Below are 27,602 nucleotides of genomic sequence, written 5' to 3' on the forward strand. Positions count from 1 at the left end.
CGTGAGCCATGGCCGCTGAGCCTGCGCTCCGCAACGGGAGAGGCGACAACAGTGAGAGGCCCGCGTACCGGAAAAAAAAAAAAAAAAAAGGCATTTCCAGTGTGGGTAAGGTCACTGATACCCTTGTACGCTAATTGATTTCAGAATTTGGTGATACAGCCACTTCTCTAGCAGCAAACCCAGATGCCACCACAATAAGCATCGAGGATCCTGGTGAAACCCCAAAACACCAGCCAGGACCCCCAGGAGGCTCAGGGAGAGAAGAGGATGATGAGTTACTAGGAAATGATGACTCTGATAAAACTGAGGTTTGAACTTGTCTTTTAAATTGTTTCTTTCTTTTAACTTTTTTTTTAACATCTTTATTGGAGTATAATTGCTTTACAATGGTGTGTTAGTTTCTGCTTTATAACAAAGTGAATCAGCTATACACATACATATATCCCCATATCTCCCCCCTCTTGCATCTCCCTCCCACCTGCCCTATCCCATCCCTCTAGGTGGTCACAAAGCACCAAGCTGATCTCCCTGTGCTATGCAGCTGCTTCCCACTAGCTATCTATTTTACATTTGGTAGTGTATATAAGTCTATGCCACTATCTCACTTCGTCCCAGCTTACTCTTTTAACTTTTAAAAACCTCGCTCATGCATTTATTCACTGTCTCCTGTGTGCCGGGTAGAATGCCAAGCAGTGACGACACGAAGGTAAATCATGTAAATCGAGGTAAATCTGCCTTGGGGGAGAAACAGACAAGCGAACAGACCATTGTTACCCATGGGAAGCATGCTGGGGTTGTGGGAGCAGAGACAAGGGGGTTACAGAAGGCTTCCTGGAGGCAGTGACATTTAAACTGAATCTTGTTGAAAGAATAGGAGAACCCAGGAAGAAGGTGTGGAAGGTGATCTGGGCAAAGGGAACAGTTTTGGTGAAGTCACAGGCATGAAGGAACATGGTACAGAAAGCACATCTTCCATCTTCATGTACATTGGGAGCAAAATATAGGTGGAGACAGGAGATGAGGCTCACAGATAGGCAAGGACTCAACCCTCTGAGTATGAATTGTATTCTGAAAACTGTTGGGAGCCATTGAAAGATTTTAAACAATATGACCAGATACGTTTAAAGATGTTTTAAGATACAGTGGCCCTGTGGAGTATGAGTTGGTGGGAGACGGACTAGAGGCCAGAAAACCAGATAGGAGACTGGTGAAGTGGCCTGAACTAGAACTGGATACAGATGTTTAGCAGATGGGCTCACTAGGACTTGGTGGAAAAGGGGTGAGGAAGAGAGGGAGGATTCTATGGAGAGTTCTAGGTTTCTGCATCCGGTTGAATTTTGAATATCAGAGCTGTTTTTGATCACAAAAATTTACTTCCATGTACACTGTCGGTGCATTCCAGAAAAACAGTATTTCTAGTAATATTTTATAAATGGATCATGATCGTGATTCACTAGAGGAGTACTCAGTTTATAGCAGTGTGTTCACAGGCTCATGAAATAGTGGAGTGGCAAGTGCTCTTCGTGGAACTCCATGAAATATCAAAATAAGTACCAAAGTATCTGTCAAATTAAATAGCATTGTGTACTAGATATTGTGGCAAGAGCTCAGACTTAGGAGCCTGAGTTTGAATCCAGGTCTGGCCAGTAGTAATAGCTCTGTGGTCTTGGATAAGGTACTTTAATTTCCCTAAACCTGATTTCCTCATTGGAAATATAAGAAAATAGTATACTGACTATTGTCGTCATTATCATCACAACAGCTAATATTTATTCAGTGTTTAATAGCTGCCAGGTACCATTTAAAGTTCCTTACTTGGATCATCTCATTTAATGCTTAAAACAACCCTATGCAAGGAACTATTCTCAGCTTCATTTTGTAAATGAGAAACCGGAGGCACAGAATTTAAGTGACTTTTGCCCCAGGACACACAACTGGCAGGTGCAGATGGAACTTTAAAGCAAGGCACTCTGAGTCCCTCTGTATTAGAGTAGTGTATGGTAAGTGCTTATCAAAATTGTTGGCACCCTCAGGATACAGGAATGATTTTTAGTATAACTGAGCGTATTAATTAGTTGCGGTTCTTCAGAGAAATAGATCAATAGGATATGTATATGTAGAGAAAGAGATTTACTTTTTTTTAAAATTGGTTCACATGATTGTGGATGCTTGGTGAGTCCAAAATCTGATGGAGGATGCTGGCAGGCTGGAGACTCAGGAAAGAGAATTTGAATCCAAAGGCATTGTGCTGGAGAAGTAGGAAGAGCTGATATTGCAGTTGAAGTCTGAGGGCATCTGCTGGAGGAGTCCCTCTTGCTCAGGGGGTCACAGCCTTTGGTTCTATTCAGGCCTTCACCTGATTGGCTGTGGTCCACCCATATTATGGAGGGCAATCTGCTTTATTCAAAAAGTCCACCAATTTAAATGTAAAGCTCATTCAAAAACACCCTTACAGAAACATCCAGAACAATGTTTGGTCAAATATCTGGCATCATGGCCCAGCCAAGTTGACACATAAAATTTACCATCACACGGAACAACAGCAGCCATCAAAAGTTTAAGAAGAAATGTATGGGGGAAAAAATCTTAAAACTGAAAACATTATATCCATTATCTCAATTTTGTCAGGGAATCGGGAAGAGGTTACCAATATTCTATGATAGTGACAGAATTTCTTGACCTAGCTTATGGAACATGGGTCTCTGGTGTTCAGTATCTTGCAATATTAGAGTTGGAAAGAATCTACAGTTTCCTCTACAATAAGTCCCCTACATACGAACCTTCAAGTTGCAAACTTTCAAAGATTCGAACGTGTGTTCGCATGTCCAGTCATGTAAGTTCATGTGTCTGGCGTACATTGTCACATGTGTGCATCCTCTACAAGTGTTTGTGCTTTTGTGAACTTTACAGTACTGTATAGAGTACAGTATCTTTATTTCAAGCCCAGGATGTCCACAAGCAAGCGTAAAAGCAGCGGTGATATAGCTTGTACAGTACTACCCAGACATCACTGGATCGTTTTTTTAAGAGGGTAGATAGAATTGAATCCAGCAAGGAACCAGAACCTGTGCCATCAGTGGCAGGAGTGAGTGAAATTGCACCTTGCCCTCCGTGTCCTGTTGCTGAAGATCCTTCAGCTCTACCATCTCCCACCTCTCCCTCCTCCAGTCAGTAACTCTTCTTGCCTGTTCACTCAGTGCCAGCCCCTGTATGCCAGCTGTTGTACTGCACTACTGTACTTTTCAAGGTACTGGACTGTAAGATTAAAAATGTTTTCTTGGGCTTCCCTGGTGGCACAGTGGTTGAGAGTCCGCCTGCCAACGCAGGGGACACGGGTTCGTGCCCCCGTCCGGGAAGATCCCACATGCCGCGGAGCGGCTGGGCCCGTGAGCCATGGCCGCTGAGCCTGCACGTCCAGAGCCTGTGCTCCGCAACGGGAGAGGCCACAACAGTGAGAGCCCCGTGTACCGCAAAAAAAAAAAAAAGTTTTATTTTTTGTGTTTGTTTTTCATGTATTTGTGTGAAAAGTATTATAAACCTATTACAGTGCAGTACTGTATAGCGATTGTGTTCGTTGGGCACCTAGGCTAACTTTGTTGGACTTAGGAACAAATTGGATTTCCAAACGCACTCTCGGCATGGAACTTGTTCGTATACAGGGGACTTACTGTATTTCAGCTTCCCTCTCAAGATATTAATGCTCTCCGTGGTATGTCAGAAAGACAACACCTGAATACCTCTAGAAGCAGGCTGCTCATGACCGTGTAAAGCAGCCCCTACCACTTTTGGAAAACTTTAATGGTGGAAAATTTTTCCTTTATAGTGAACAAAAAATATCTGCCTATAGTACCTTCCCTCGTCTTGCAAAGGTCCTTAGAGTGCATCTGTACTTTTTGCTGTATGAATCCTCTTCAGATATCTGAGGATGGCAGTCACACTTCCTGGCATGGGGCGTGTATTTTTCTGTAGAGAGCTGTGCTCTTGGTACAGGCGTGGCCCTCCTAGCGCGCCTCTTCTAAATAGGAATTTTGGTTTTTTGTTAGAGCAGTATATTTTAAGTTTTTAATTCTTTAGAGCGAGTCAGTATATCAGATTTTTGAGAATTCAGGTGGTGATAGTAGTGAGGATGTTGAAGCGGAGGAAGGGGAAAAGATATTTACACTGACTGCCTTCTGTAGGTACGTGTTTGTGTGTGTGTATATACATATATATGTTGTTTTGCATAGTAATTAAGCTAGTCCTTCCTATTATCCTATAAGGTAGATCTTGTTACCTGTACTTTTTATTTTTAAAATTATTTTATATATTTTTTTGCGGTACACGGGCCTCTCACTGTTGTGGCCTCTCCCGTTGCGGAGCACAGGCTCCAGACGCGCAGGCTCAGCGGCCATGGCTTACGGGCCCAGCCACTCTGCGGCATGTGGGATCCTCCCGGACCGGGGCACGAACCCGCGTCCCCTGCATCGGCAGGCGGACTCTCAACCACTGCGCCACCAGGGAAGCCCACCTGTACTTTTTAGATAAGGAAGACTGAGATGAGTCTAGTGATTTGATGAAGCCATCCCCTAGTGAAGGGACCAGGATTTGAAACCTTTTGGTGTGTCTTCAGAACTGATGCTTTTATGTCAGGCTGAGAATTGGGCATGGCTGTGGTAAAATTGATTGATGAATGCAGAAGAGTTTTGTCTTTCGTACATCTTGATTTTCCATTAGACCCTCTCTCTTTCTCTGGGTAGCTAGAATAAGGAAATTGCTTCTGTGTTCATTACGTTTTTTATTTTACCTCTGACAGTTACTTGCTGGACAGAAGAAAAGCTCCCCCTTCTGGACATTTGAATACTATCAAACATTCTTTGATGTAGACACTTACCAGGTTTGTAATCCAGATTTACCTTTCTTTTGTCGTATAATGCAGACTTGTTCCTTCTATGGTTAAACAATCGAGTAACGTGAAAGGTTTTGTATACTGGATATGGTCTTCAAAAGTAAAAGGTCAATTAGCATTTGGAAATACTAAATGAAATAATAAAAAAATACTAAATAAATAATAAAGCTCTAATCACTGAGTTTCAGTTTTGCAGTGCAAACTTATTAAACTTTAAGAAAAAAAATCTTCAGTAGACTTAACTGCTGTGCTGTTTTGCAGGTCTTTGACAGAATAAAGGGGTCTCTTTTGCCAATACCAGGAAAAAACTTTGTGAGGTTGTATATCCGCAGCAACCCAGATCTCTATGGTATGTGTAGTGCTGTTTTGATTCTTTTCCATGTCCCAGCTAAGCCCAGGTGAGTGTGCGGGTTGCCTGGAAAGTCAGAGAAGTGCACTGTTGGTGGGGCATGTGGTGTTTTATTTGACTCTTTTGAGCTTTGGTAGCAACTGTTGCAAAGAATTTGGAGAAAATGCAATTGTATTTCTATTAATGCGCTGATGACAAGTAATAGTATGTCCTTTGAAAGTCTTCAAATGACATTACAAATTCAAGACAAATTAAGTCACTTGTGTAAGAGGAGATCGTTGATTTTAATTTTAGAGGATTTCGTGGTGGGGGTGAGTGTGGAGGAGCTTCTCTCATGCTTATTCATGATGTGCTGAGTTCCAGCTCTGCACAGGCTGGCTTCCCCTTGAAAGTCTGTAAGAGGATGGGCCAGGGGATAATGTGATTCCGACCTCCCTGCTATCCGAGAAGGGATCAGAGGTCCATCCAGTGATCCTGAAGGAAAGGGTTCCAACAACGGTGGCCTGTGTTTGAGGGGAGAAGAGAGCCGGCGGCTCTGAGTGCTTCTGTTTGCAGGTGCTGTACGAAAGACTTGGTGCACACGGGCACACTTAATTCTTGCATCAACCTTTGGGTAGGTATTATTATCCCCGTTTTTCAAAAGAGGAAGCTGGTGCTCAGTGGGGTTCAGTAATATATATGCTCAATCCTAAACATTAAGTTTTAGAGTGATTATACTTGTTGATTATAAGAGGAAAAGGAGTTCGGGAGAATCTATTGTGTGCCAATCGCTACACACACTCTTTAATCCTTTTCAACAAGACTATGTATTAAGTACTCTTATCCCTGTTTTCCATGTGAGAAAAACTAAAACTGGGATTTGAGACATCATGGATGAACTTGGAGGGTGTTAATGCTTAGTGAGATATGTCAGACAGAGAAAGACAAATGCTATATGGTATCACTTATATGTGGAATCTAAACACTAAAACAAACTAGCGAATCTAACAAAAAAGATACAGACTCACAGATATAGAGAACAAACTAGTAGTCACCAGTGGGTAGAGGGAAGGGAGGAGGGGCAAGATAAGGGGTAGGGGATTAAGAGGTACAAACTAGTTAAGTATAAAATAAATAAGCTATAAGGATATACTATGCAGCACAGGGAATATAGCAAATATTTTATAATAACTATAAATGGAATGTAACCTTTAAAAATTGTGACTCACTGTGTTGTACACTTGAAACTTACGTAATATTGTAAATCAACTATACATCAGTTAAAAAGTAAAAGTAGGGAATTCCCTGGTGGTCCAGTGGTTAGGACTCTGAGCTTCCACTGCAGGGGCCACGGGTTCAGTTCCTGGAACTAAGATCCCGCAAATTGCACAGCATGGCCCCCCCCCAAAAAAAAAAGTAGAACTAGCTCCTAGTTCAGTTTTATGTAAAAGCCCCCATTTATTCTATTAGACCGGTGTTTTCAAGCTACAGAACCTTTTCATCAAATGGCACGGATGTCCAATATTTAAAACCAGTCAAAGTGGAGCAGCTCTGATGGAGGTTGAGGAAAGTCTCCCTTCCACTCAGCTTCCTCCCTCAGGGACAGACACAGAAGTTCCATCCAGATGTCCATGGAATTGCTGGAGCTCCAGTGAGCATAGTGTGAAAACCATTGCCTTGGCCCAGGCCTCTCAGTTAAAGGTTGCCAAGGTGGCATTTCTTTCTAGCTCTCATTCATCCTTACTTCTAACCTGAGAACTTCTTGAGAAGCAGATTCTGTGTCTGAGGAATCCACGTCGTCAGCACCTGGCAGAGGGCTTGGTGCAGAGTAGGTACTCAAACAGTTTTTGAGCACCTTATTTTGTGCTAGAGACTGAGGATTCAAAGATAAAGTCATGATCTCCATCCCCAAGGAGAAAGAAGAGAGGGACCCAGCGTTTGCTGAGCACCTAACAGGTGCCAAGCATGGAGTTCAGCACTGTTTTACTGTGTTACACTGTTTTATTTCCCACGCTCCAAGGTAGCCTTATCTTACAAAAGAGAAAAATTGAGGTTCGGGGAGGACAGCCTGCCCATAATCACAGAGTTAGCAACAACAACAACAGCAACAGTAAGAGCAAACACACATAGAATGCTTGATATATTCCAGACACTGTCATTAGGGAACAACCTGTATTAACTCATGTAATCCTCATAATAGCCCCAACTTTATGAGGTAGGTACTATTATTATCCCCACTGTATAGATGAGGACACTGTGTCGCATAGAAGTCTAACAACTGGCCTAAGATCACGCAGCTAGTAAGTGGCGGAGGATTCAAATCAGTACTGTAGCTCGTAATCCATATTCTTCATCACTGTGTTTGGCTGTCTCTCGTGACAAGGCCAGGATACAAACCCAAAGCATCCTTCTTCCCACAGCACTACTAATCTCATGAGCCCATAGACATGGTTAAAAAAAGAAGGTACAATCTCGGTAAAGTGTTTTCTAGCAGAGAGGGCTGGGCCTCGTGGGGTGGGTTGGAGGAAAATGGTCAGGAACAAGATGACAGAAGAGCCAGTCTGCAGAATCTGAGGGAAAGACTGATGAATTTGACTACATTTAAACTAAAATTTAAAATTTCTGGGCTTCCCTGGTAGTGCAGTGGTTAAGAATCTGCCTGCCGATGCAAGGGACACGGGTTCGAGCCCTGGCCCGGGAAGATCCCACATGCCGCGGAGCAGCTAAGCCCGTGCGCCACAGCTACTGAGCCTGAGCTCTAGAGCCCGCAAGCCACAACTACTGAGCCCACCTGCCACAACTACTGAAGCCTGCACGCCTAGAGCCCATGCTCCGCAACAAGAGAAGCCACTGCAATGAGAAGCCCGCGCACCACATCGAAGAGTAGCCCCCGCTCACTGCAACTAAAGCCCATGCACAGCAACGAAGATCTAACACAGCCAAAAAAATAAATAAAAATTTCTACACCACAAAATAAACCATAAGCAAGGTAAAAAATAAATAAATAAACCACAGACCAGAGATAATATTTCAATGCACATAACCCACAAAGGATGCAAAGCAAGTGTACATGTAGGATGCCTACCGATTATGAGAATAAAACCAAGTATAAGTTCTGGGGGAAAATGAGCAATTCACAGAAAAGGAAACCCAAATGGCCAATAAATATAGGAAAAGATAGTTATCCCTACCTGAAGTAAAAAATTAAACAGGATATTATTTATGTCCATTATTTTAGGAAGCATACAAATTGGCTTGTCTTCATTCATTCATTCAATTAATTCAACAAACACGGAACACTTACTCTTCTAGGCACTGGAGGTACAGTAGTAAATAACACACAAAAATCCCTGCCCTGAGGGAGTTTATAATCTAAGTTTAACAATAGACAAAGAAAATAGGTAAAATATCAACACATAGTGTGCTAGTGATAAATGCTAAGGTGAACATTTAAAAGCAGAGAAGAAAGACAGTAAATGTTTGTGTAGGTGGGTGGATTTGAAATTTAAAAACTTTTAAAATTTATTTGAGTAAATACCTGAAGGAATTGGGAGCAATACATATAGGTATCTCAGGGAAGAGCATTTGAAACAGAGAGCTCAGCACGTGCAAAGGCCCTGGGGCAGGAACTTGCCTCATGTGCTCAAAGAACAGTGAAGAGTCTAGTGTGACTGGGCCAAAGTGAACAAGGGTGTCTAGTGGCTGAGGTCAGAGGGACAGTGTGGAGGGGGGCACATCATGTAGGGTCTTGTAAGCAAGTGAAGACTTTGGCTTTTGCTTGAGTGAGATGCCATCGAAGGGTCTGAACAGAGGAATGACCTACTCTAAGTCAGCTTTTCATAAACATTGATACCAACTATTGCCAAGAATGTGGAGCAAGGGGAACTTTTGTATAATGTGGGTGGGTATGTAACTGGTGCCACAAATTGGAGCAGTTTGAAGATGCTCATACCCTACAACTTAGCAGTTCTACTCCTAGATGAATAGTCTTAGTGAAACTCACATATATACAAGAAGGCATGTAGAGGAATATTATTATTCATTACCTCAGCATTGCTTGTAATAGCAAATATTTAGAAATGACCAAAATATTCATCAGCAGGAGCATGGATCGGTAAATGATGGTGTGTTCATGTACAGAATTTTGTAGGTTTTAGAAATGAATGTGATCTATAAGCATCAACGTGGATACATCTCAGAACGATAGTCAATTAAAAAAAAAGCATGTTGTAAAAGGATATAAGTAGTATGACAGCATTAGAAAGATTTGAAAAAGAGGCATGATGGGTATACCAGTGTTTGTTTTATCATTTTTGGGCTTTTCTGTATGTTAGAAATATTTTATAACATAAAATGCACAACACAAACTAAATTAACGCTCCCTCCCACCCCACCCCATAATTAGAGTAGGAATTTGGCAGGAACAAGGAAGAAAGAAGACAGAATGAAGCATTGTGGCAGGCCTGGTGGTTGTGTTTCTCTAGAGGCCAAGCAGGTGGTTGTGTTTCTCTAGAGGCCAAGCTTCCTTTGTGCCTGAGTGCACCAGAGGCAGCAACTGTGTCTGTCACACATCACTGTGTCCCCAGCACCAGCCCAGGGCCCAGAGGATAGTAGGTATTTAGTAAATAATGGCTAACAGGATCCGATAGTCTCTGCTTTCTAGTTATGGGTACTATATAATATTTTGACCGCTTGTGGTCGCATGCTTTGATGGTCTCAGCCCATCAACAGCACGTCAGTTTTGTTCATTTGTTCAGTAAAGCTTTTGGGGATTTTTAAATTATTGTTGTTGGTTGTAGGGTTTTTTTTTTGTTGTTGTTGTTAAATATTTTATGTGTTAGTCACTCAGAATAATATCAGAATAATACAGTGAACAGGATCAAATCCTTGGCTATATCAGAGCGCCTGCAGGCTAGTGAGTAAATGGCACTCCTTGGGAAGCTGATGTTGGTGGCTCTCTGGAGCCTCCCAGTCAAGTGCTTGCACTCCCTTTCCCACCTTAAGGAAGCAACTTGACTTCGAAAAGTGCTCACGCATTTCTGCTAGTCATCTCCCCCAACACAATAATTTTCTTAATTTTATATGTCAAGGTGCCTGCAGTTATCCCAAAAGATATTGCAGAATATTAGTGAAATTGAAAAATGAAATTCATAAAATGTATTAAAATCTCTAAATTTAAAAATTGTATTTGTTCTAATAGTCCTTTTTCTAGATGGGGAGAAACAAGGATGGTGTTCATGAAATCAAGCGAAATAATGAAAGGGATTTACAAAGCATGGTGCACTCATCCACTTAGCGGAATTTTTTATAATCACTAAAAAAGAATTAGTTGATTTTTATGTATAGCTATAGTAGAATCTCCAGAACATAATAAGGTGGAAATACATATGCTTGTTAGCGTTTGTATAAAGTGCGTGCGCGCACACACACACACACACACACACATACACATACACAAATATGCATTTGCTTATATGTGTATAGGAATCTCTGGCAGGATTCACCAGAAACTGGTTACAGCGGTGAGCTCTGTGGAAGCAAAATGCATAGCTAGGGAACAGAGAGGAAAGGAATCTTACTTTTCTCTATATTCCCTTTTTGTGCCTTTTGAACACTGAACTATGTGCATGTATTACTTTTTGATTAAAACAAGAAAGAAAAAAATAAAGACGCACATACACATACACGGTGATTTGTTAGATTAAATGAACCCTTTCCTAAAGTGTTCTGCTTGCCCTACTCTTCCATTTAGACAACAAAGGACCTATCTGATTTAAAATATTTTTCTCTGGCATTAACATTTGGTACTTATGTAAAGGAAATAACCTTTGCTTCCTGTATCCTGATGGTGAAGGTTTAACAAAATGTCCATAAATTTTTTTTGATGATCCTCCAATAAAAGAAACTATAAGCAAATCAGTGTCTTTATTCATCTAATCATGGAAGGTGTTTTGGTCTGTGCATTTCAATCCCCCTTGTCTTTAAGGCAGCTAATTACTGAGTTGCATGTTTGACCTTTTAAAAAAGAAAATCTCCACTAAACGAGTACTGATTCCATCTAAAATTCCTTTTCCCTTCCCTTTAGATTCCATCTAAAATTCATATTCACCTCACATGAATAGGATGAGGGAGATAAGAAATTATTTTGTGAGAGCCTAAAAGCTGGCTCTTCATTTACTTGTCTGAATTTTCTGGTTTGCTTTGCAGGCCCCTTTTGGATATGTGCCACGTTGGTCTTTGCCATAGCAATTAGTGGGAATCTTTCCAACTTCTTAATCCATCTGGGAAGGAAGACATACCATTATGTGCCCGAATTCCGAAAAGGTTGGTGAATAGCTTGACTCATTTGGAATGCTGTTCGTTGGTAACCGTGAGTTCTTTCTACCCACTGAGCTCTTAGACCCCTGTCTGTAGGTCCTGCAGCCCTTTTTTTTCTGTATTTAAGGGCTCAAAATTAATCACCCGTCTATATAAATCCACATAGTCGTTTTATTTTCTATTGTGGTAAAATATATATAACCTACAATGTACCATTTTAACCATTTTTAAGTGTGTAGTTCAGTGGCATTAAGTATATTCAATATTGTGAATCCATATACTCTTGGAAAACGGTAAGGCAAGACCCCATAGCAATCGGAATTTATCCAAAGAAAAATGTACAAAATAAGTAAAAAGCAGTGTGCATGAAAGTCTCCACTGTAGCATTATTTGTATTATCCAAATGTTGGAAACAATAGGGGCATTGTTATTTAAGGCATGATGACTCAGCTAGCTGGGTCTGTAGCCATTAATTATGAAGCACTTAGAGCAACATGGAAAACTCATAATCCACACTTAGGCCGGGGGCTTCCCTGGTGGCACAGTGGTTGAGAGTCCGTCTGCTGATGCAGGGGACACGGGTTTGTGCCCTGGTCTGGGAAGATCCCACATGCCGCGGAGCGGCTGGGCCCGTGAACCATGGCCGCTGAGCCTGCGTGTCCGGTGCCCGTGCTCCGCAACGGGAGAGACCACAACAGTGAGAGGCCCGCGTACCACACACAAAATAAAAAAACAAACTTAGGCCAGTGCTGTTAGCAGCTTTGTTAAAGAGAAGTTTACAAATGGTCAGGGCCCAGGAGGGAGAATGCAGAAGTGAATGTGTCCTAGTGATGGGCTTGTGGATGACGTGCTTATTTTAAAACGTCCTTTCTTGTGGCAGTATTGGATAGCTGGGGAAAAAAAACCAAACAGCTTTGAGGGATTTGCAGATGTCAGCCACCCCAAGTTGGAGGTGTTTGGCTCTGCAGGAGATTGGCCTGTGCCACTTTCTCCATTCTCTCCTTCCCTCCCTCCGTCCCTTCTGGCCTGCTCTCCTGTTGAAAGGCTGTATAAGAGCATGGGCTCGGGAACCAGGCCATCGGCTTCAGGTTCCAGCTCCACCAGCTTCAGGTTCACTAGCTTCTACCTTGCTGGGCAAATTATTTCATCTCTCTTGGCCTCAGATTCCTTATCAGCGAAATGCGAATAAGAATACCTATATTATAGCGCTCTTGTAAGAATAAAGAAGTGATGTATGTAAAGAGGTTAGAATAGTGCCTTGTACAAAAAGAGTTCAGTAAAATTAACTATTGCTATATATGTATGTACACATATCTGTGTGTCTGTAGAGAAATGTATTTACCTGTGTGTATGTCCATGTAGCCTTCCTTTCGTCCCCTCTACCCTCCATACCCATTTTCCCTTCTTCTCTCCTCCATTATGGAGTCAGACCTGGATTCAGTCCCAACTCCATTTGTCAAGTAACCTTGGTTTAAATTTAACTCAATAAATGTTATCCATGAACTATCAATATGCCTTCAAGTAGCTCAGTGGTTAAGTAAAGAAAAACAGGTAAATGGATATTGCTGTAATAAATGGTATGTGTTAATTTCTATATCAGAAGTCTGTAGAGGTATATTGACAGAGAAGAGGAGTGAATCACCCTACCTGAGGGTGTGGAAGCTGTGGGGGGAGCGGGGAGGGCAGAGGTCAGGGGTCCTTGTCTGTTCTTATCCTGTTTGGCTGGGCATCCCAGTGGGAGTCATGGGATGTATGTGCCAGTAAGATAGTCGTTGACTCGATCAATAAATATTTTTCCATTTTATGCAAAGATTATAAGTCACACATCCAAGGTCATGTCCCGCTTCTACCACTTATTAATTATTTGACCCTAACCAAACGACTTAGTTCTCTGATCCTGTTTCCTCATCTCTAAAGTAAAGATATAGATTATATGAAATAATGTGTTTATATACAAGTTAACAATATAAAAAGGTTATTCTTGATTGGGCATTTATTATTTATCAATCAGTGTTCTAAATATACGTGTTTTTACTCATTGAATTCTCCTAGTAATCTTATAAGGTAGTGTACTATTATTATTCCCATTTTACAGATGAGAGGCAGGAAGTTTAAGTAACTCACCACCCAGGTCTACTCAACTGTAATTGGCAGAGCTAGGATAAGAGTCTGCATATACAGTCTGTAGCTCTGACTGTTGAACAACGTTACCTCTCAGTAAAGCACTCAGTGTAATGCCTGACACCCAGTGGACAGCTGTAGTCACTGTAGCAGTTCCCTTCCCCTCCCTTTAGTTATTCAAGAAAAAGGCAGTATATCAGCAGAATTACATTTGGCTTAATGCTGGAGTTCCCCATGTGAAAAAAACTGCTCTGGGAGCTGAAAATGTTTTGGACAGTCACATATCTTACCCAGAGTCTGACTGTAGTTGCTAGGAGTGCCTTTGTTCTTGCCAAGAGCGTTCAGTGGATTACCTGGTGACTTTCATCTGGGAAGGGCTGGTGTTGCGGACTGAGCCGCTTATGATCCTCCACTCCAGAAGAGGGAGGACGAATCCTCTAGGGCGTGCTGCTAGAGGAGGGGGAGGGAGGGACAGTAAGTAATACACTGAGCATTGCTCCTCTGAGGAGCCGCTAAGTAGCATTTCCACCACAGAGACCGAACTATTTAAAGAAGAAAGTGGAACTGGAGACTATTCCAAGCAATTCATCGGTGAGCTGGAACTCCCTGTTTCAGAGACAGAAGGAACTCTGAGTAGCACGTAGAACAAGTTAATCTGAACCCAGGTCATTTTCGTAAATTTGCTAAAGAAATCAGTGTCAGCTCTTGTTATATTAGGAAGGAAGATGTGTTCTTCCAAGGGGATAGTTGACTTGTATTTGATTGAAATGTTCTGTGTATTTAAACACTTGCAGTGTGGCCCTCGGAAGTATTTCAGTTGCATAATTCAGTTGTTTAATACTATTAGTTGTTAGTAATTAAGTGAATTATAGAAGCCATAGGAAAGACTACGGGTCATCACCACAAACACAAATGCTAAAGGGGCATGGATTCAGCACATTTATAGAGCACCTACTGCTTGTTGGGTACTGTGCCAGGCTCAGGGGTTGAGAGCAGTAAGACACGATCCCCTGATCCAGTGAGGCAGGTGGACACTCCTGCAGGGAGTAAGTCCAGCAGGTACCAGAAGTGCCGTGACAGTGCATTAAAGGCATGGTGGAATTAAAACTTGTGTCCTCTCGCCCTCAGTGTCCATCGCAGCCACAATCATCTATGCCTATGCCTGGCTGGTTCCTCTTGCACTCTGGGGTTTCCTTGTGTGGAGAAACAGTAAAGTTATGAACATCGTTTCCTATTCATTCTTGGAGATTGTGTGCGTCTATGGATATTCACTCTTCATTTATATCCCCACAGCGGTAAGTACCACGCTGATTCTGAGTGAGGCCCTGTTCTTAGTGGAAAATTCAACCAGCATCATTATTTCTAGCCTAACACTGATGTGCATCTGAAAAATACCCCTTGAATTTAGAAGTTTAGTGGGAATGGAGGCCGGGGAGCCAAGCGCTTTCCCTGGATCTTGAGCCCTTTGTTAGGAAAGCGTTCCCCTCAGTCTGCACGCTGGTGGCGTTTCTCTGGGCTGTTCTGGGAAACCCGAGTGGCAGTGAAGGCCCAGCTGCTGACAGGCTCCTGGGCCTTTATGAACACGTGTGCCTGGAACGAACAAATGCCTTGCTGAGTGCCTCCCCCAAGCCCTCCCCGCCCTCCTTTTCTTTCAGATACTGTGGATCATCCCCCAGAAAGTGGTCCGCTGGATTCTAGTTATGATTGCCCTGGGCATCTCAGGCTCTGTCTTGGCAATGACATTTTGGCCAGCAGTTCGTGAGGACAACCGACGCATCGCATTGGCCACAATTGTGACGATTGTGTTGCTTCACATGCTGCTTTCTGTGGGCTGCCTGGTATGGTCTCATTCCGATGCTCTTCCGGTGCACTTTAGATGCAAATGCTAAGACCTCAAACTGTTAGGCACCTCGGCTCTTTAAAAATTGGCTCCATGAAATAAATATCGTTTTAAATAGACTGTCCTAGATGAGAAATACTAGTCATGAGAATTTGATTATAATCTCTGACTTCACCTAACTTCTGAAGTTTGGTTGAGATTTGGTGTCTGGCCAGAGGAAGTAGGGGTGGATGAGTGTCTACATATAGAGCTGGGGAGGGGAGGGTCCGGGGGGGCGGGGGTTCCGCCTCTGGATGCTTTTACTGGTTTTCTGCACAGACTCAGAAAGAGTTTTGAAATTCAGCGTTTCATAGGTAGAAAGCTCGAGAATGAAGTCAAAATAGGAAAAAGTTATCTTTAAGATGAACAACATTTAAAACAATGTTTGAATTAATGTGTTTAGGTATCTTTTTAGGGAAACCATGTGCGTTTGAGTCAGACAGGCCCAGATTGAAGACCAGCTGTGTCACTACTGGCTGTATGAGCTTGGGCAGGGAACCTAACTTCTCTGAATCTGGATTTCTTAATCTGCAATGTGGGTATAATAGTTCTTGCCACAGAGGGTTGTTCTGAGGATAAAATAAAATAATACATATAAAGCACTTAACATGGAATTTGTCCCATAAATACCCATAAATTAGATCCCTTTCCTTTGATCCTAAGGAGACATGTTCTTTGTAATTTCTGTACACATTGTGTGTAAAACTTGCTGCCCATGGCCTTAACAAGGCCTGGTATAGGTTTTTAAAAAAATCCAAATCCAAGAATGTTAAGGTCATGGCTGCCCACAGGAAGATGTTCACATAGCACATGGCCAGACCCTTGGTCAGACTTTGCAGTTACAGGAGTAAAGATTTCTTTGGCACTGTTTGATCTTGAATATTTTCTGTAGACAACCATGGTCTCATTGAGTGCTTGAATAAGATCCCAATACTTTATCATTGAACAAGTCTCATAAAAAGTGCCGAGTTCTTGGTTGACATGCATTTTACATATGCCTCAGCTTTAACCCCTTGAGACAGCAGAGTGACACTGTTAATGTCTGGCACTTGGAATCTCTGGGCTGATGCCTAGAAATGCTGCTGTGACCTTCCTGTGACCCTCCTGTCTGCTGAGAAAGAAGGTGCTTTGCACTGTGACACTCTCTCGCTATAATGCCTCTCACTGGTGTCTTCCCATCTCTCTTTTGAATTTTGTGTGTGTGTGTGTGTGTGTGTGTGTGTGTTATGACCTTGTTAAGAAGTTGGTGAGGGGAAGGAGGCAGGAGAAAGGCGTTGCCGTGTTCTGTTCTGTAAAGAGTAGAGAGGCGCAAGGCAGATGGGGCTATGGAGCAGGGAGGTGGTGTTGTTATTAACACGTTTAATTTGGTACCTGTGGCCAGGATCTTTTACCTCCTAGGCCTGCTCCTCCCTTTCGGGGGTAAATGACACTGAAGTTAGGGTTTACCTGCCCATCTTGCTACTCAGGAAGTTTCTAAAAGAGAGCATCATAACGAAGTAGAAAGAGCACTCAGTGCTGCTTAGCACTGAGAGCCTAGGCTCTCAGAACTCAGAACCTGGGTTTCCTCACCTGTCAGGGAGATTCATATTTCGTGGGCTTTGGTGAGACTCCGTGAAATGGCTGTGAAAGCGCTTCGTATGCTGTGATAGTTCCTTCAGATGTAAAGAAGTTATTGAACGAGCCCTGTGTCATCAGAAACTGCCAGGGCCACTCTGCTGCCTGTTCCTCCGAGTGCCCCAGTAAGAGCGGTCCCAGGCCACAACTCTAGGGACAGTGCCCTTCCATTGGTGCCCCTCCCTGGCATCTTCTCATCTCTCTCCTGAACTTCTTACACACGCACACACGGTTGAGAAGTTGGACGAGAGAAGGAGGCAGGAGAAAAGACATTGCCCTGTTCAGTTTTAAGGGACTCAGGGGAGCGGGGCAGATTGGATGGTGGAGCAGGTAGCTAATTGCAGGTGTAGGACCGCTTCTTGGACGGGAGGCACAGTTTTCTTTCCTCGAGGAAGGGAACCATTTGTTTAGCCAGGGGCCCACTGGGTCTGGGGTTTTGTTGTCTCAACTCCATCACTGCCTGCTTTTTTGCTTATTAGTTCACCCCTCTGGACCCCCACCTCCTCACTTAGAAAAAGGAGTAAAGATGTTACCACAAGGTTGAATGATATGTACGATTACTATCACTGCAAAGGCAGGGAGAGGAAATGACAGGGGAGTTACTTGAGCTGAGGGGCACTGGCTGAAGCAGACAGCTTGGCCTTCTCACTGTCCCCTGGGGAACACGAATTGGTGTTTTCGCCTTAGTGCAGTGAAGCATATGACAGCCCAGCACCTGCTGTGGGTCCCTCGGTGCTTGTACTTGTACACGATCTCTAAGTTGGTCCTGGAACACACCTGGCAGGGAGACTAAGGAGGCACTAGAGGTTGCATCCTTGGCTGGTATGTTTGGAGATGCACAAAACCTGTGTTTGAGGTGGTACTGCTCCGAGTAGAGGGTCTGTGCCCTAGTGTTTGTGGAATTAATTATTTTTATTTTCGTGGATTATTTTTTCCAATCCTTTCATTTAACAGATAAGACTTGGCCAAAGTCATAGTGCGAGTTCCTAGCAGAGCCAGGTTTAGAAGCTGGGCTTCCTGGCTTATTCCATCTGGTGAGGGTTTCCTCCAGGACCCTGGAAGATAGTCGTTGTTCTTGCATCCTGGGGGCTTCTTGGCTCAGTGCACCCGCAAGATAACTGGAGGGGCCCAACGCTAGTAGCCTGGCCCCTGCCCCTGCTCGGGTTAGGGACCATTCTTCTCCTTCCTTGGAAAACAGCTGCTGGAAGGGGCCTTGGGGAGGAAGGCTTTTAAAACTACTAGAATTGCCCAGGGCATGTGACAAACTAGAGGGAGTCTGCAGCTAGGAACTTTTTGAAATGGATTGTTGAAGACTTAACTCGAAATAGGAATTATGTTGGGGGAAACTCCAGCGTGTTGTGTTGGCGCCCCCTTCTGGCTGATAGAGAGCAGAGCTGGTGAGATGGCTCTTGACTTGGTGGCTTTTTATCTTTTTTACCTTCCTGAGGCCCCGGCTCCAGGGGCGAGTCATGCGCAGGCAGTGGTCCCTGATTTACTAACGGGTTCACCTGTCCTTCGAACAACCCGAGTTCTAGGCTAGTGAGATTGGTATTTTCCTGGGCTCACGTTAGGCTTCTCAGACCCCGAAACAGGTGGGAAGATCCTCCCTGATGTTTTTCCGTTTTCCACCTCCTTCTGATTTTTGATAGTTAAATTGTAGATGGTGAGTGGAAGCACTTATCAAACCTTTCATTTCCAAGTTGAAGAATTAAGAGGTGAAGCCTGCCTAGCACTTTCTGTGAAGGCTCTTTACGGGGAGCCGACTGGTTTGGCAGCAGTCTACCTTGGTTCAGTTCATTAAGTATTGATTGTTTACACGGTGTGCCCGGCCCTGTGTGAGGGGCTGGTGACGCAGAGACAAGAAAGACACGGTCTTTGGAGGAGAGACTGTGGTGATTAACAGCTTGAGCTTTGCAGTCGGAAAGACCAAGCATTGAGTCCTGGCTGCACCACTTGCTGCCACGTGCACCTAATGGAATGGCAGCCTCTCTGAGCCTCAGTTTCTCCATCTGTCAGATGAGGGTAGTGATAACAACCGCACCGAGTTGTTATGAAGGTTAAGTCATAGGTAGCAAGTGCGTAATAAATGGTAGCAAAGTTTAAAAAGGCAGTCTCAGTCGAGTAAGAGACAGAAACAGGGACAGTTCAGTGATGACCAGTGCAGTGGGGGAAGTGTAGGGGCCACGAGAGCCCAGAGGTACTGTCAGCGTGGAGTCTAGGACACGCACCTGGACCATTATTTGTTAACCACCCTCACGGGTCTCCTTTTCCTGCAGGCCTACTTTTTTGACGCACCAGAGATGGACCATCTCCCAACAAGCACAGCTGCTCCAAACCAAACAGCTGCAGCAGCCAAGTCCAGCTAAAGGGGAAAGTGAGCGATTATCTTTTCATCTTCTCGCTATGAGGTACAGTAAAAATGGGCAGGGGCATCAGTCCTGCTGCTGTTAGCATGAAGCACTGAGAGGGCCAGGCCCTTCTATCTGTCTGCATGGTTCAGTGTGGTGTGTGTGCACACGCATGTCCCTGTGTGTGTCCCTCTTGCTGAGGCTTCAGTTGGGAAGTAGACTCATCTGGCTTTATACATTTGGGAAACACGAGCTCTCAGATTCTTCTGTAAGAGGAGTTCCTGCCTTTTGGCCCCAGCATCCCCTCTTCTCTACTCCCTGTCCCCTTCCCAGCAGCACAGCATGGGTTTGTTCCATTTGATTACAGTCTAGTGGTTTTCTCCAGTTTCTCTGTGACTTCTCAGGCTGGCCTCAGACCCTGAGTGTGACCGCTCTTGAATTACTCATGCAGTTCTCCGAAGCTTACTAGTTCTCATGCCCAGTTTGTTCTTGGGCCTCTTTGATGATTCCACTGTTGGTGGTTAGCTCAGAGGGTCAGAGTACAGGAAAAAGACCCTGTTCCTCCATGGCTAGTCTCTCGCCTCCCCGTTCCACCTCCTCTGTGTTCTGAGCCTGCAGCCATGCTGAGCTGCTTGCCATCTCCAGAACACATCCTGCCTTTGCACTTGCTGATCCAGTTGTCTGAAATGTTCCTTCCCTTCCAGCAGTCATCACTTACCTGTGAACCCATTAAACCCTACATTATACATCATTTTATTAGTGGTGCTCGAAACACCAGTCACTCACTGTCAGTGTGTCCATCTGCTTATCCATTTGTTCACGCATTTATTCGTCTATTTGTCCTCCATGTACTAGGGTGTCTCCCCATAAGAACAAGGAATGGGTATTTCTCTGTTTCTTCATTGCCCACCACATGCCGTGGTATATACAGTGGGTGCTCAGTAAATGTTTGTGGAATGAATGAATGAAGCCACACTCTGCACATGATCTCACTGTGGGCCAAGAACCTTTACTCTATGTTGTAATCATGGGCTGACCTTTCTGCCCAAGCTGCTATCTCCCAGAGCAACAGGGTGTGGTGCAATGACCAGGGCCTTCAGAGTCAAACAGAATGAAAATCCCTGCCCTACCACGTACTAGCAGTGTGCCTGGGGCAAGGGGCTGACTCTCTCTGAGCCTCAGCTAACTTACGATGAAATGAAGATGATACAGTCTACAGGCATACCTCGGAGATATTGTGGGTTCAGTTCCAGACCACCACAGTAAAGTGAGTACTGCAGTAAAGCAAGTCACATGAATTTTCTGGTTTCCTAGTGCATATACAAGTTATATTTACACTGTGCTGTAGCCTATTAAGTATGCAACAGTATTATGTCTAGAAAAGCAATGCACATACCTTAATTAGAAAGTATCAATACTTCATTGCTTAAAAAAATGCTAACCATCATCTGAGCCCTCTTTGAGTCCTAGTAGTAGTGACATCAGAGATCACTGATCAGAGATCCCCATAACAAATAGGATAATAATGAAAAAGTTTGAAATATTTCAAGAATTACCAAAATGTGACACAGAGATGAATGCTCTTGGGAAACGTGCCAATAGACTCGCTCGATGTGGAGCTGCCACAAACCTTCAATTTGTAAAAAACAACCATATCTGCACAGTGCAATAAAGTGACGAACAGTGAAGTGAGGTGTGTGTGTGTATTATGTGCTAAGATTGTAGTGAAAGTAGAGACCGTGTTTATAAAAGCTCCTGGCACGTAGTTGGTGCTCAGTAATAGAATCAAGCTGCGGCCCCTCTGAAAGGGGTTAGTCATCTGTGCTGAAATTTGGTGGTTCTTACTCACTTTACTGTCACCCTTTATTTCCTTTTTGTAAAACAAATGGAGATTTTCCCTCTTAGTTGAGGAATTTAGGTTGCCGACCCTGCAAGGTGACAAGATGTGATTGGTCAAACAGAGGCCTCTCCGGTTGCCTTGTTGGTGCGACAGTCATCCTGGCCAATGGCGTGACTGGGAAACCACTGTAAATGTCAGAGCCTGATTTCCCCACTTCCTCTCTTCACATTATAGGTGATGCTAGAATCAAAGAAGGTCAGAGCCCTTGGAGATGGGATGTGCTTCCCTCTTCTTTGCACAATAAGGAAGCTGAGGCCAAGAGAGGACAGTGCCCTGCCCAAGGCCAGGTTTGGTAGCAAACTAACGTGTATATCACATTCTATGTTACAAAACGCTGTCCAGGGCGCTCTCATTGGCCTCTCTTACCAGGCTTGTTGTCCCCCGTTATATGGATGAGGGAAGCTGGGCTTTAGTAAGTCTGAGTTGACTAAGATCACCCCTCTCTCAGAGGCAGAGCTGGGAATCAAACCCAGGTCTTCGGGAACCAATTCCTGAGATTTTTTTCCACTTTCCCACTTTTTAGGCTGATGTTCTTTTTACCACGAAAACTTGCAGGCTCCCCTGCTGACCTTTGGCTCTTTTGGGGGTGGGGAACGCCTACTTTGCTAATCTAGAGGTCTCCACACTACTTTGATTGCACAACCTGTCAGTTAAGAATTTGAGGACTGTATTATCTATTTCTGCCTAACAATATTGCCACAAACCTAGCAGCTCAAAAAACACACATTCATTATCTCACTGTCTCTGTGAGTCAGGAATCTGGGCGTAGCTTTGCTTAGTTCTCTCCTTCTCCTTCTCCTTGCTTAGTACTCTCATAAGGCTGCACTCAAAAGTGTTGCCTGCGCCCGGGGTCTCGGCTGAAAACTGGGCCGGGGAAGGATCTTCTTCTGAGCTCACATAGTTCTTGGCAGGATTCAGTTCCTTGTGGCCTGCCAGACCAGTGGCCTCCTTGCTGATGGTCAGCTGGAGGCTGCCCTCAGTTCCTTGCCACATAGGCCCCTCCATATGAGGACTTTTACTTCATCAAAGCCACAAATGGAGATAATCAACAGAGACTCTGTTAGGAAGATGCAAGTTACCGTCTATGTAATGTAATCACAGAAATGACATCCATCACCTTTGCCGTATTCTTTGGATTAGAGGCAAGTCGCAAGTCTTGCCCACACTCCAGGGGACAGGACACATCAGGGCATAAATACCGGATCATTAGAGGCCATTTTTATTTTTTAATTTAATTTAATTTAATATTTCAGCTTTATTGAGGATGAACTGACAAAATTGTAAGATATTTAAAGTGCACGTTGTGATGATTTGCTGTACATATACATCATGTGGATGTGTATATGTGTATATACATCACATATACATCATGTGGAGGCCATTTTAGAGTCTCTGCCACAAGCACACACCTTCAGTGACACGTTTATATTTGAAGCATTTACAAAGACTGTTGTCAATCCATATAGTAACTATTAAAGCTTAATTCCTTATTTTTTGATGAAAAATAAATATTGATAGAAGTTCTAATATTTTTTTTCCACTACCTCAGTGGGTTGTTTTTGGAGCCCACTGCCTTAGAAGGAGCACGTGGTAGGTGGTTTGCATTACTGTTGAATTGCCTGCACATTTGTCCAGCTCATCCTGCAAATGGACTCCATTGACTGTTAGCAGAGAAGGCCCCAGAGCAGGATGGATCTTCATCTGAGGTCCATGGGGAAGGGACTCTTATTTCACTTGGACTCCCTGGTCTTGGCCTAATACCCGCCTAGCACAGACAGGGCAAGTGCTTCGTTAATTGCGTGGATGGAGGTGACTTTGTAAGATTCAGGCAAGAGTCAGGATGTGGGCTTTTACCAGAAGTGCCTTGGCTCACTGAGTCCTGGATCATAATTTACTTCCTCACTCAATGTTTATTTGAGGCCACTTTGTGGCCTCTGTGAGCTGGGCACCGGGGACCTGCAAAATCGGATAGAGTCTGCCTCAAGGCGCCTTGGTCCATGGGTAAAACAGCTCACCAGATAAGGACCAGGCGGTGGGCCAGGCTGTGTGAGAAGTGCCATGGCCAAGTTGTGAGTTGATGGGCACTGTGGGAGCACAGAAACACTGACTCATTTGGCCTGGGGGAAGGCTTCACAGAGGGGGTCTTGCGTGAGCAGAAAGCAATTAGTTACCCGTTTTTCTGAAAAGAGTAGTCAACTTCCCGTGGCTTTTGGGAAAGTAAAGACGTAGGCTGTTCATTGAGACACAGTGATGCGCTGTGGGCTCACATCACCTAGAACAAGAAAGCCTGAGCTCAGCTGCAGAGGGACAGAGGTGGAGGACACAGTGACCACAGCTGCCTGGCTCTCTGCCTTGCCTCAGAATACCTGACATCAACCTGGAGAGGGGCTCTCTCAGCCTGCTCCTGGGCTGAGACTTCATACATACAGTTCCTTTCATACATTTTGGTTATGAAGTCTCCAGACCAAGTGTCCCAGGTGCTATACACCTTCAGAGAGTCAGAAGCTGGCATCTTGGAAGATCCTGGCCCTTAGGGCCCTTGCAGACCTCCCATCCTGATTTACACAAATTTGGTACCTATGGGCTTTGCTCAGATCTATAAACTTGGGTGTCAGTGTCTCCATTTGGGTATCAAGTCTCTAAATGAGATAGTGATGAACAGTTTCTTCGGAGCCTCCCTGGCAGAAGCATCAATCGCTTTGCCCATGAGAGGGCTGTCCAGAGCCCTGAGCGCTGCAGATTTATGACCTGGCTGTGCCTCCCACTGTAAGCTGTGGACTGCCAGCTTTCACTGGAAAAGAATGACTTCTAATCTCACAGATAACTTTCCTCATGTAAATCTGTGCAGTGGAGGGCTTAGCCTGGAAGGGATTACTGGGAGAGCATTAACCCCTTCTTTCCCTAGAACTTCAGGATCACGAGGGAGCCTCCAATTACTTGTAATCAGGGAAGCTACCTCTACATAAGTCATTGAGACATTATAAAGAACATCTGGCTTTCTTCTTGCCTTCCTTCCTTCGTTCTTTCTGTTTTATATTAACTTATCACCTGAGGGCCAATGCCAGTTCTTCTCTGAGCCAGGACCCTGGTGCACCTAGGGAGTCTTACTTTGGCTTGAGGGATGGAGTATCTGAAGGACTGTATTCAGCCTGGGGCTACCTTCCCAGGGGCAATGACAAGTGGCTCTGTCCAGAGGAGGACGGCCAGCAGGTAAATATACCGCAGTGTGATAAGGGCTTTAACAAGGGATGAGCAGAGGGCTTCAGGAGACTCCTTTGTAATTAAAACCCTCCTGATTCGATACACAGGGTTTATATGCAATTATCCTTTCACTCACTCATGTCAAGAGTTCATTTTATAAGCCAAAGCTTCAAATGTTCTTACTAGGTTTATACACATCAGTTCTTTTATTCTGAAATCAGCTTTAACTCAATGAATGCTGTAATCCCCTTTAACACAGTGTCCAAACCGCATGATCTCACACCATAGCTAACACTGTTTTCTACAGCCCCTTATTCTTTTCCACACCATGTCGGGAAATGTCCCTTCCCAGAGAATCCATTTTCAGTTCCTGGGCTATTTCTTTTTCCGTTTTCTTCTTTGTTCCCTTTCTTTGAGGAAAATTGGGAGAACCTGGGATGGTAAGTGGGTCAACACAATAACTTTTTATTCTTTTATTTGACTTATTTAGTGGAAACTTTTAAACATAGACAAAAGTAGAGTGAATATTATAGTGAATCCCTATGTACCCCTCCCCTCTTTCACTTTCAACAGTTGTCAACTCATGGCCAGCCTTGTCTCATCCACATACCCATATATTCCCCAACTCTTTCCCCTGTATTATTTGGAAGCAAATATAGAACATCCTATTATTTCATCAATAAACACTTAAATTCTGTATCTATAAAAGATACTCTTTTCAGGGACTTCCCTGGCGGTCCAGTGGTTAGGACTCTGCACTTTTCACTGCCATGGGCCCGGGTTCAATCCCCAGTCGGGAAATAAGATCCCACAAGCCGGGGGCTTCCCTGGTGGCACAGTGGTTGAGAGTCCGCCTGCCAATGCAGGGGACACGGGGTCGTGCCCTGGTCCGGGAAGATTCCACATGCCGCGGAGCGGCTAGGCCCGTCAGCCATGGCCGCTGAGCCTGCGCGTCCGGAGCCTGTGCTCCGCAATGGGAGAGACCACAACAGTGAGAGGCCCGCGTACCGAAAAAAAAAAAAAACCCACAAGCCATGAGGAATAGCCAAAAATAAATAAATATTTAAAATAAGAAGCTAAAACAACCTTTAAAAAAAAAAGAAAGATACTCTTCAAAACCTAACCACAGTGCCATAATCACATCTTAAGAAATAATAACTCTTGGGGCTTCCCTGGTGGACCAGTGGGTAACACTCCATGCTCCCAATTCAGGGGGCCCAGGTTCGATCCCTGGTCGGGGAACTAGATCCCGCATACATGCTGCAACTAAGAGTTCACGTGCCGCAACTAAGAGTTTGCATGGCGCAGCTAAGACTTTGCGTGCCACAACTAAGGGTCCGCATGCCGCAACTAAGAGTCCACATGCTGCAGCTAAAAGATCCCACGTGCCACAACTAAGACCCAGTGCAGCCAAAATAAAAAAATATTTAAAAAAAAGAAATAACTAATATCAAATGCATTTCAGTGTTTGAGTTTCATATGGCAATTGGGTGTTGTACCTCTAAATGCCTTTTAAATTATAGAGTCCTACTCCATCTTTCTCTTTCCCTTTGCCACTTATTTGTTGAAAAATCATTTATCCTATAGTTTTTCACTGTCTGGATTTTGCTGATTGTTTCTCCATGGTATCATTTAACATATAGCTCTGTCCTCTGTTTTCTGTGAATTGCTGGTTGTATCTAAAGGTTTGATCAGATTCAGATTGATTTTTTGGGGGGCAAGATGACTTGATATGTGCCGTAAAACCCTTCCATCCATAAACTCATAATGTCTAATTATCTCTCTGTCTTTTTGGTATTAGTAGCCATTAATAAGCAATGCCTAGACCCATTAATTCAGTAGGGGTTTCAAAATGGTGATATTTCAGTTCTATCTTTCCTTCTTTATTTATTTACTAGAATACTTCTTTACTAAAAATTTCCCTTCATCTGTGTGCTTCCGGTGATACAGTTTATATTAGAAAAGCAAGATAAATGATTTTTTTCTCTTTATTTACCCGCTTTCAAAATAGTAGTTGGCTCACTAGGATCTGCAGCAATGACCAATTAGTTTCAGTCCATTGCAAATACTATGCTTATTGATGCTCAAATTGTCCTGTATTTGGCCACCGGGAGCCTCTTCAGGTTGGTCCCCGAGTCCTGTCGGCACAACCCTAGGAGTCTCTGGTAACTGCCTTGTTATCTGTTATGACCAAATGTTCTAGGCTCATTTTGGACTTTTCCTGTCCCAGACCCAGACTGAGCCTTTTCTCTAAGGAGTCCTGGTCCATTCAGGGAAATAGTATTTCCAGGTCACAATTTGGATGCTAGTGGTGCTCACTGCAACTGGCTTAGTCATTGTTTTCAGGCCTTTTCAATGTTCAGAGCTAGGAAATAGGATTGTTGTTTGCTTGATAGAACGTGTGTTGTGCGTTCATACTGATACTTCCAATTCCTGTTTAGTGCAGTACTAAACTGCTTGTATCTTATATTCATATCTCCTTTCTCCTGTACTGAGGATCTCATTTCTCACTGACACCATCAATGATAGAATTGGGCTATCACATAAGTACTTACTTGTTTTATCCCACTGTGCGCTCACTGGGATCTAGTAGGAAAAGTACCAAACTACCTCTAACTACTGGATATGTTACTTTAAAATCTTTGAAGGGAATTCCCTAGTGGTCCAGTAGTTAGGACTTTGCACTTTCACGGCCATGACCCAGGTTCAATCCCCAGTCGGGGAACTAAGATCCCGCAAGCCGTGAGGCGCAGCATAAAAAATAAATAAATAAAATCTTTCAAGATTTTTTTTTTAAGTTCTGGAATATGCTTTTCCCTCCCTTGTCTGCTTGGAAACTTCCTATTTATTCTTCAGGGCCTACTTCAGATACTCTGTCCTTGGTGAAGTTTTGCTTTACTTCTCCAGGTAATATTACTTACTTATTTCTCTGGGCTATGCTACAGTTCTTTGTATGTTTCTCTATTGTGGCCATTTTCTTATGAACCATAACTTCATAGACTGAGGGT

At 43.7% G+C, this 27,602-nt stretch overlaps 1 protein-coding gene across 6 annotated transcripts in view; it reads left to right on the top strand.

Moving 5' to 3' along the window:
• YIPF1 (Yip1 domain family member 1) overlaps positions 1-27,602 on the top strand; it is a 50,522-nt gene that overhangs the window by 4,959 nt on the left and 17,961 nt on the right. For 3 of the 6 annotated variants that reach the window (XM_089922377.1, XM_022575734.3, XM_022575733.3), the window contains 7 exons: positions 145-308; positions 4,793-4,873; positions 5,147-5,234; positions 11,421-11,537; positions 14,781-14,947; positions 15,308-15,490; positions 19,422-19,553. In XM_089922377.1, the coding sequence (XP_089778503.1) occupies positions 145-308; positions 4,793-4,873; positions 5,147-5,234; positions 11,421-11,537; positions 14,781-14,947; positions 15,308-15,490; positions 19,422-19,511 (890 nt within the window). In that variant the 3' untranslated portion in view covers positions 19,512-19,553. Of the gene's footprint in view, positions 1-144; positions 309-4,792; positions 4,874-5,146; positions 5,235-11,420; positions 11,538-14,780; positions 14,948-15,307; positions 15,491-19,421; positions 19,554-21,567; positions 21,681-27,602 lie in introns of all 6 variants that reach the window. The other 3 variants (XR_016395303.1, XM_089922383.1, XM_089922394.1) reach the window with 3 other exon arrangements.

The sequence above is a fragment of the Delphinapterus leucas genome, chromosome 1 (assembly GCF_059928025.1).
Source record: "Delphinapterus leucas isolate spDelLeu-1000000601 "Yukka" chromosome 1, BTC_Dleu_Yukka2, whole genome shotgun sequence".
Taxonomy (NCBI): domain Eukaryota; kingdom Metazoa; phylum Chordata; class Mammalia; order Artiodactyla; family Monodontidae; genus Delphinapterus; species Delphinapterus leucas.